Source organism: Rousettus aegyptiacus, unplaced genomic scaffold (assembly GCF_014176215.1).
Source record: "Rousettus aegyptiacus isolate mRouAeg1 unplaced genomic scaffold, mRouAeg1.p scaffold_m13_p_22, whole genome shotgun sequence".
Taxonomy (NCBI): domain Eukaryota; kingdom Metazoa; phylum Chordata; class Mammalia; order Chiroptera; family Pteropodidae; genus Rousettus; species Rousettus aegyptiacus.
In genome coordinates, this window is record NW_023416298.1 from 23,029 (window position 1) to 33,061 (window position 10,033).

The 10,033-nt window shown below is 39.1% G+C and overlaps 1 protein-coding gene across 1 annotated transcript; it reads left to right on the forward strand.

Annotated features, from left to right (window-relative positions):
• The first annotated feature begins 2,386 nt into the window (after positions 1–2,386).
• LOC107497810 (apolipoprotein R) lies at positions 2,387–8,748 on the forward strand. The gene is made up of 4 exons (XM_016120097.2): positions 2,387–2,544; positions 5,507–5,677; positions 7,595–7,770; positions 8,324–8,748. Exons 1-4 carry the CDS (start codon positions 2,457–2,459, stop codon positions 8,456–8,458), a joined length of 570 nt encoding a protein of 189 aa, XP_015975583.2. The 5' UTR covers positions 2,387–2,456; the 3' UTR covers positions 8,459–8,748.
• Positions 8,749–10,033: the final 1,285 nt, after the last annotated feature.

Genomic DNA, 10,033 nt, shown 5'->3' on the forward strand with positions numbered 1-10,033 from the left:
GAGTTTAATAGTGATTGAGTGCTTTCATATTCCATTTTCAGTACTAGGTGCTGAGCCTTTATCAAAGGTACTCAGCCACTAAAATGAACAATGCTTATTATTGCTATTTGCACTGTACCTCACAAGTGTCAGAGATATTACACAAGCCCACAATCAATCTCCGTTCTGTCCCATGCCAATTTGCCAGGTGAAAATGTCCATAGTTGCAATGCTACAGCAAGCCAGGACTGTCAGTTGGTTCTCCCACTATCGTCAGTTTTGAAGTCTCGATTGCCCAGGCTGGTGGGTAATCCAATTCTAGGGTCCCACTCTTCCACTTTGCTTCCCGGCTCCACTTGTGGTATAAATTGTCTTCAGTCAGTTTTTCCACTTTCAGATGGATGAGAATTTTGATGGTGTGGTCTTCAGGAGGAAAACAAGCCTGTAAGGGAATGAAGCAGCAAACAGGGAAGGAAAGGTGCTGAACAAGCATGTGTTTCTGGCTAAGTGTAGACTTCACTTGATCCATGGTGAGCTGTAGAGTATAAATTGCACCACAGAGTTATCCAAACTTGAAGCAAGGAATCAAGGCTTGTGGCTCAATATCAGTTGGGGATCGGTTGCTCTGGGGGTTGGAGGTATAAGTTCCTAAGTACATTGGGATGAGGTAGCTCCTATCATCCCAGCACATTCTGTGGAGAAGTTCACAGTTCTAATCCTTTAACTGCAATATCAGCAGTATCTGGAGGGTGAACGTACCGTTTGGTAAAGGCCAACACTGAGATTACTCCCACTTGGCTGGTTCAGGGTCCTGACAGGACACCATTATTAGCCAAAGTGTGGAAATTATTTTGGTGCAAAAGGAAGGTCGTGTTTTACAAATTAGTCATGGGCACAGAATTGGGCTTAGCTTTGAATAACCTGAGAGGTTTGAGGACAGTTTACTTAATCGATCTGATTCTGATTCCTCATCGAGGAAATGAAGAAGTGAAGAGCCATACCACAAGGTTTTTTGAGGATTAATTATGATAATTGATGTCACGTTCTGGTACACTACATGTTTAAAGATTAAAAGCAAGTTTCTGGTTATACATTCAAATAACTTCTCCTTTTTTTGTGGTTCCTCTTTTAAAGGAAACAACCATTCAGTGGAATTATTATTTTTTTCTGACTAGGAAGGTGAAATTTAGTTGTGTTTTCCTTAATGTTCTATAAAAGTTCACTCTGTATTATTTATTACTTCTTCTCATTTATCTTTGAGAGATGAGCATTCTAGTTATTCTTGGTATGTAGCAGTCATTCCAGCTCAGCTGAGTGGTCAAGATCACTTTAAGACAATTTCCAGAGCTCACTGTTTTTTTAGACAACTATCCAAAGACAGCTATCCACCATTGGTGGCAAGATGTAGAATCCAGTGTAGTTTCATCTGTTCCACTTGAGGAGACTAAATTTAGGAAATGATCTGGATGATTGGCGAGGCAGTGCCCTATAGGGTTAAGAGAAACTTAGTCTTGGGGATAACACTTCATGAAGAATAACAGATGTGCCTTTCATCCTCTTGTCTGTTAGTGCTTTTAGACAAAATTCTGGGCTTCTTTCAGCTTTCCTTGATTTCTCATATTCAAAAAGTCATACTAAATATGCCTTTCTTCTTAATTCATCATCCTCAACCATTTAACTTTCAGTGCATGCTTGTTCTGTGCTGTAAATACAGACCAGAATAGTTTCCACACTAGAATAGTTTCATAGAGTGAGTAATTTGGTGTTTTCTGTATATCAGCAAACCCAGGAAGTAGGTAAAGAAGTTCCTGCTAAAGTACTGTAAGCATAGATATTGTTTAGACTGGAATCTCATCAATTTTCACACTGAGCGACTCCTATCACTCTCTTCTGGCTAGACCCTGGGCTATCAGCATAGAAATTTTCATTTTTTAGATTTAAAAGATTTCTTATCTGGGCAATTCATACCCTTGATTACAGAGACCACTTTTCTTGACAGGCACTTTTCCTCAGACATGTTATTGTTTCTTAGGCTATGTCTGTGATTCCTGGAGAGCTCACCACATACAGTATGTATCATGAGCTTCAATCTTGGCACCTTTTGCCTCAGTTTACTCAGAAAGGAATCATTTTTATATTCAGAAAGAAACCCATTACCTGTGGTATCCGAACGGCAATGAAGTCTTGAGATTACAATAGTAAGTATGTAGAGAAACTCAGAGCGCACTTGCTTCATGCCCCAGACTCTTCTCCCCAAGTAAGGGGACTTTTCAGCATGCCCTGACAGATATGTGCTCAGCACCTACTCTTCTAGTCACTCCCCCGGCCCCTCCCCTTTAGTGACACAGGACTGGGACTTTGCCAAAGCTGAGTTCCTTGATGAGGCACCACTGCAACTGTTACTTAGATAATTCTTATTTGAGAGTCAGGGTGTCAGAGAACGCTGAGCCCAGTGGGTCACTCTGAGGCTCTGCACCATGTCCCTGAAGTTGCAGAGCATGCTCCCTGCACTGTATCTCTTTGGTGTCTTGACCCTGCTGCTGTGCCCGTCTGTTCTCTGTCGTGGTGAGTACAGTAGTTATGGGGGAAAGGGGGAAGTTTTCTTGAGATATGGAGAAAAATAACCAACCAAGACTTAATCGAACATAGTCAGGTATGGTCATTCATAACCTTTTTGAAAGAGTGCGATGAGCCACGTTTTTAATGAAAACGAAGAATTTAAAACTGTAGAAGAAATTATTTGAGATAGAGGCTGTTATTATGTCTAAAATAATTGTGTTGATGTGTAAAAATCATTGTGAGGCTCCTTAGTAAGGAATAATCTCTAATTTTCAAATCAATCTCTTATATTTAAATGCTCCAAAATGCTTAAAACACATTTAATTTCCAAATAGCTTAATTATGCCATTTATAATATTAGTGATTATAGGAAAAAAATTTCCATTCATAAAGCAAAGTAATTGTCTATTATCACATATATTGAGTAAATTTTCTAGAGTAAAATGTAGAGCACTTGGAAAACTGTAAAACATTATACAAATTTAAGGCATTATTCTTGCAGTGGATGATTTTTTTTTCTACAAAAAATGGAGAAAAGAAAGGGTCTGAGAGAACTTAGCAGAATTGGTCGAAGATCTGTGGCTATATAAATTAATTTATTGTATTATTTAAATAGAAATGTCCCTTAAGCAAAATGGTATTTTCTTTTGTGTCAGCTAACATTGTTTTTTATCTGAGAAAATTAATTTTCATAAAAATTCAAGATACATATTTCTTGACACAGGTATCATGGCATAAAAATGGAGTATTTGTGAGAGCTGAGAGGGAAAAGCTTAAGTTTAAAACAATAGTTGAATGCACTTATGTGAGCAAGCAGATTGATTTAGAAGTGTGAAAGCCATGTTTTCTTCCTCACTGAGAGTGGTGAGGGCAAAAGCATGGATTTTTTTGGAATAATTTATACGTAGAGGTTGATTTTTCACATCAGATGCATCAAAATGCTTTCTTCCTCACTGAGAGTGGTGAGGGCAAACCATGGATTTATTGGGAAGAATTTATATTTGGAGGTTGATTTTTCACATCAGATGCATCAGAATTATCAAGGGACAATATTAATTTAGGGTATGGAGTCAGTACAGAATAAAGAACTTGATGCTCAGGGGATTTTCAGTATTCCCACTTTGTCTCTGAGATCTCCTCTCATAGAGTCTAGGGTAGTAGAAGGCCATATCAAATTTGTCAACATCTTTCTATTATGTCTTCATATTTCTGTTCCCCAGTCCCTTTACCTTCTGTTCCCTCCAATCTTCTCATTACCCATGGCCTCACGCTTTTGAAATGGCTTTTAATGTCTGTCAACGCTGATGCAAATCTCCCTTTCTGACTCTGCCTCCTCTTTCTCTCACTGTAACAATCATGTGACGCCAGAGACTTTGCTCAGTGCCTTAGTATTAACCTGCCTCCTATTTTATCAACTCCTCTACTTCTACCTGTCCTTCAGGATGAATCTCCAACTGAGCCCAAGATGCTTTCCAGGACACTTCAGTGCTCAGTTCTATTGACACCTCCTGTAGAACTCAGTTTCTGTCCTAATCTTCTGGGACTCGTGTGACTGGTGTTGTAGTGTAACTACTTATATTGTAATATCTTATCTTCATAAGTACATTGCAAGTATGGCTCTTAATATGGCCTGAAAACCCTAGTACAGAACTCCATATCTATGTTTCTTCATAAAAATTGAGAGCTATGTTTTATATTTCTATAAAGGTACTTAATCTGAGGTTTAGGAGAGGCTATATGGAGACTGTTGTTCATACACAGGTGACTTTTCTTGGGATTTCTGTCAGTGTGCTTTCTGGCCCTCCCAGAGTTGAGGCTTTGAGAGGAGTGGAGGTAAGGGAAACTGTGTTCAACCTGAGCTGATTCTTGGCTTCGCTTGTGTTTGAATCTCTTTTTTTCTGTTGTGAGTTTGTGTGCTAGTTTCTGTGGGTTCTACATCATCACTGAGAATCTGCTAACTGCAGTTCCTGGGATGTGCTCGAACCCATCTCCAAGACTCGTTGATCACTTATGCTTTTCTATCTCCTAGATTTCCAGTGACTCCTAGAGCTTTTTTAACTGAGGCCTTCCTCCCACTTCAGGTGGGCTTTTGGACAGACCTGAAGACAACATCACCATAATGTGTTTCTCATGCAGCCCACTTCTAATCCACTGGAAGTATTTACTCATTCTTTGTTCCGAATAATATCAGGAATACAGAGCAATAACAAAGCAGCAGAAATCTGTCATCTCTCTACATTAGAGCCAGTAGACATTCCATCTAGTTATTCTCCCAAAAGAAAAGGAGACATATGGGGCTTCCTCAATGGGCTACTCAGAGCCCCTCTCTTAGGGTGAAGGAGAAACTCACTCATATGGCTGCCTCATTTGTGTCTAGGGGATGGCGTTCATAGAATATGAAAAGCTTCAGAGATAACAGATTTTTAACTGGTTCTGACATATGTACTGCATCAATTATGGGGTGTTAATTGACATTGCAAGTAAGGAGAAGAATACTGTTCTTTAGTACAAACTAGCATTTCATGGACTTTAGACATTCATCGATTCCATGTAAATAAGTGTCCAATGATTGCTACAGAGAGCAGAAAGTGGCAGATTTCCAAAAGTTAGCAGTGGACTTTGAGGAGATACAAATGGAAGTTTACGCCTCAAGTTTGATTCAAATTACTGGCACTTATTCAGAATATCCATTCCCTCTAGGGCTGTGCTTCTTTTTCTCCAGAGTGAGCATGACAATAAACTGCCTCACAGGGTGTGAGGATTAAATGACAGAACATGTACATAATAATTAACACAGTGGTGAAGAACTCAAGAAATCATTCCTGGTGATTTGTCAAGGAAATGAAATATAACTCAGCAGAAGACTTGAATGAGTTAGTTCCATAAAATGGGAAAGTCCTTCAATGTGTATGTTAATTAGATTCAAATCTAGCTCATTCTCTTCCACTGTTCTCTTTTGACATTCAAGATTGCGAAAACTTTCCTAGGATTGCCCACGGATCCCATCAAGATGTGAGTTTATTTTTCTCCTTTACGACTGTGGTGCGCTATGAATGTGATGAAGGATACGTTCTTGTTGGAAAGCCTGAGATGACCTGCAAAAATTCACAGTGGTCATGGCCAGCCCCTCAATGTAAAGGTAACTCCAACTTTATCGGTGGCCCTTGCTAAGAAGGTGGAACCTCCGCAAATTTATCACAGGAGACAGAATCTTCTTTCAGCCAGAGGCAGCACTTAGAAATTTGCATTTTATTCATTCATTCATTCATTCATTCATTCATTCATTTCATGTTGATAATATTAATATGCATACAGTACACTATTTTAAAAGTACAACCCATTATTCAGTTTTGCACACTGTTTCCAGTATGTATGTTTTTGGAGGTAATCTGGACAGCCACTTTCTGCTTTGTTTCAATAAAAGTTTTAAGTATAACACACTATAGGCCTGTGAAGAAGTCTCTGGAGTACGGGGCATTGATCATCATAAAGTGAACCCACTCGGATCAGGAAGCACTAGCATTACCAGCACCCCAGAAATGGCTCACATGTCCTCTCCCATTTACTGCCAACATTTCTTTCCACAAGAGGTCACTATTCTAATGCCATGGATTAGTTTTGCCAACTTTCTAACTTTGTATAAAGAAAATCATGCTTGCACTTTTGTGTGCTTGTGTTCTTTCCTCAATATTATGTTTGGAAAGTCATCTATGTTCTTACACGTAGTGATAGTTTATTTTCATTGCTGTAGAATATTCCTTTGGATGACTATACCACATTTTATGCACCTTATAAAAGTTTAAATTTTCAGCGTTTTCGATATTATGAGTTCCGGTCTCACGAACATTCTTGTGCATGTCTCTTGGTACAAATGGGCTAACATTTCTGTTAGGAATAACCTTAGGCATAGAATTGCTATTTTATAGAGTATTCAAATATTTATCTTTTGTAGATGATACTAAATTTTGTTCAAAAGTAGTCATAACAATGTATATTTCCACCAGTAGTGTCTGTGTTCTAGTTTTGAAATACAGAAGTTTTACATTTAATTTAGTTCAATTTGCCAATCAGTTATGTTGGAGTGTTTTGTGTCCTGTTTAAGAAACATTTGTCTGTCACAAAGTATCTTGTATATTACCTCCCAGAGCTTTCTTCTGGTACCTTACATATTGATATGCCCAACCCACTTGGAATCTGTATGGGGTTATTGTGGACAGTAAGGGTCAAAATTTGTTTTTCCCCAGTGAATAATCAATGGGCCCTGCGCCACGTATGAAACAAACCATACACAGTCTTCATGCTTCTCTATAGTGCTACCTTTGTCGTCACTCAAGCTCTCACGTACGAATGTATGCTTCTGTTTCTGCACTTATAGGTAGCAATATTTAATTTGAGAATGTCTGTGAAGATTTGGAAAAATTTTTGCAAGTGGCTGTTTTAGTTTGAATGAGTACTCTTACAGATAAACTGCAAACATCCCTGAAGTATCTGATATTCTCGCTGAAGCTCATGCCACCACCTCCTGCTGATGAATTTGATATGAGATTTCGGTTGCCCATCAAGATTATGTACGCTGTTTCCTTTCCTTTTCTTTTTTTAAATCATAGCACTAACAGCAATGCAAGTCTCATTATTGTGTCCATTTAATACAGGAAGTTATTAATGGTATGAGATTAAAAATTATATACTTAGAATCATGAAAGGAATGGGATGTTGAGATACAGTCATTTTGAAGACTCACATTTTAGGACAACACACTTCCTAGGGTTTACATCATACTTATGCCATGTAAAAACTATGCAACCTTAGACAAGCACATAAACTTTCTGTACCAAAATTCTTCTCTTTAGTAAAATGGAGGTAATAATAGTGTGTTATGTTGATAATTGTATGTATAGTATTATTATTATTAATTTTGTTATAATAATACAATGAATAAAGGTAAAGAATATCTCTCGCCATGTATATTAGTGTTTCTTAAGTGTCAATATCTTCTGCTATTGTAAGATCCTATTCTGAGAATCATGAAATGACCAAAATTGTTTTTCCATAACAGCTTTGTGTACGAAACCAGAGGTAGAAAACGGAAATCTGTCTGTGGATAAGGATCAGTATGTTGAGCCTGAAAAAGTCACCATCCAGTGTGACTCTGGCTATGGTATAGTCGGTCCCGAAATTATCACCTGCTCAGAGGACGGAACCTGGCACCCAAAGGTGCCCAAGTGTGAGTGGGTAAGTGGCACAGAATTTGTCATGTTCTATCAGATTCTGAAAACGGTGGCCTGCTCCAGAGTACGTCCCAAATGACACTGATGAGATCTGACTTTAAACAGGACTCACTTCTGACTTGTTTAAGTTACTTTTGGAATCAGCGAGTTCACACTAAAAGTACCTGGTGAGCTCATTAAGACAAGTTCTAATTCTCTCATTTTATCACAAGAAAGACCAGCTAGGAGGATCCATAGATCCGGGTGTGTGGCCCCCAGCCCTGTATTTTCCACTGTAAGCGCTATACTTTTGCATAGGCCTCAGAACCTTTCCTCCAGTTGTCCCTGAAGAGGCCCCCGGGTGTCTTCTGCAGCATTGTTCCTTCCCTGTTTCATTTCTGGCCCCTAGCGTAAACACATTGCTGAGATACAAAGTATTTTTTATGTTCCTTCCATCAGTCCTGAGGCAGGTCTTGATACTCCAATTTTGTGGCCAATAGTGAGATATCCTGAACGAATCTTCTACCTTCAGAGTTTGGAGAGAAGCCTCTCAAAATCCATCCTTTTATCTCTTTTAGGAAATCCATAATGGCTGTGAGCAAGTGCTAGCAGGCAGGAAGCTCATGCAGTGTCTCTCAAGCCCAGAGGAAGTGAAAACGGCCCTGGAGATACATAAACTGTTTCTGGAGATCAAACGACTCAAGCAAGAGTAAGACCTTCCAGAGGAACACCAGTTAGAAATTAGTGCATCTATTTCTCCTCCCTCATATGCCCCACAGCAAAATTGATAACTGGGTATGGTATGGTTCTGTCATTAGCATCTCTTCTACTCTTTAATTGTATTTTTACTGGGGGTAAAAAGCACCTACTTTAGGATAATCTGTTGATGTTCCTCATGCAACTGAGAAAGTGGATGATTGCTGATTTATATCTCGTCTCAGCTTGAGCTTCTGCTTTGCTAGAATTGGTGGAATGGCAAAAATAAACAATGACTTGTCAAAAATCCAGTGTTTTTGTTTCTACTTTGATTCTTGTGTAATGAAATGTTAGTGCCCTATAAGGATCACTTCCTAATGTTTCTCTGATTAATGTTCTTTTCTATTTTGTGCATTGCTGGGTATATGTGGTCCTCGAAAATACATGCTTGTGCCTTGTCTGGGATGTTTTTATCCTGCATCTTCACTTTCCCCCATACTTCAGTGCCCAAGCCAATTATGAAATCTTCCCCCAAGTCTTTTCTTTTGTTTCCGTATGATGACCAGCATTTCTGGAACAACTTCTCATTTCCTCTTTATTTAAGGTCTACTTTCCTGTCCTTCCATCCAGTAATAAGCAGCTTGAAGGTCTTTGGAAGTCTGATCCCTGTGTACCCCACAGGTTTCTCTCAGGTTAGCCCAAGTCTTCCAATCCTATCTGATATATATATTTTTTCCTTTAGTATTTCAATTAAAATGGCTTTAGTGTCTCTCTTAGATCAGATGCTCGAGAAGCAGACCCCGAGAACAGGATTCACATGCAAGTAATATTTCATGAAAGTGCTCCCAGAAAAAAGGAAAAAGGGAGTAGAGTGAGCAGAACATGGGAAGGGAAAGATCCTAGCAGGGAGATTGGGCAAAGTCTTATAGAGAGTGGTTTAGCCTTGTCTGAGAGGGACCTCAGGAATACAAATTTGCTTAAATTTTTTCCCAATTCCAGACAAAGGAATTGAACTTTTATGCAACTGTACCAGTCAGTTATTGGCAAAGGGCCACTCTGACGGCACAGAAGTCCCCAGGACATCTGGCTGTCTCTGTGTGTGACGAAGCTGTCCAGCACCCTCAGGGGAGTCCTTCTAAGAGAGAAGGTATGACCATCAGAAACCAAAGCACATGGAAGCCTGCAGAATACTCAGTAACGGTAAAGGTGGTGTAAGGGGCTAGTCCGCACTTACCCCACATATCCTTCTTATATCTTGAGAGGCTTATATTTCTGACAGTCACCATTTCTTACAATTTTTTTGCCTCCTCTGAAATCTCATTCTCACTCATGTTGACCTACTGTGGCTGGCTTCTGATTCTCCATTGCATCTTGATGAATAATAGAGAACATCGCCTTTCTCGATTTTTTCAAAATAGCAGTCACACAAGAAAGTTGTATAGCTGACTTTCACTAGAGCTTTACATGTAACTGAGGGGTATGTGGCTGTCTATACAAGACTGAATTTCACACTGAATGTTACATAACTGCGACTTTAAAAGACATTGCCTTTCATTGTCATCAGGAATATGTTTTGCTGACTTTCTTGTCAT

Coding starts and splice junctions, on each gene's coding strand:
- LOC107497810 (XM_016120097.2), top strand. CDS start 2,457: ATGTCCCTGAAGTTGCAGAGCATGCTCCCTGCACTGTATCTCTTTGGT. Junction 2,545..5,506: donor CCCGTCTGTTCTCTGTCGTG/GTGAGTACAGTA, acceptor TTGACATTCAAG/ATTGCGAAAACTTTCCTAGG. Junction 7,771..8,323: donor AGGTGCCCAAGTGTGAGTGG/GTAAGTGGCACA, acceptor TATCTCTTTTAG/GAAATCCATAATGGCTGTGA.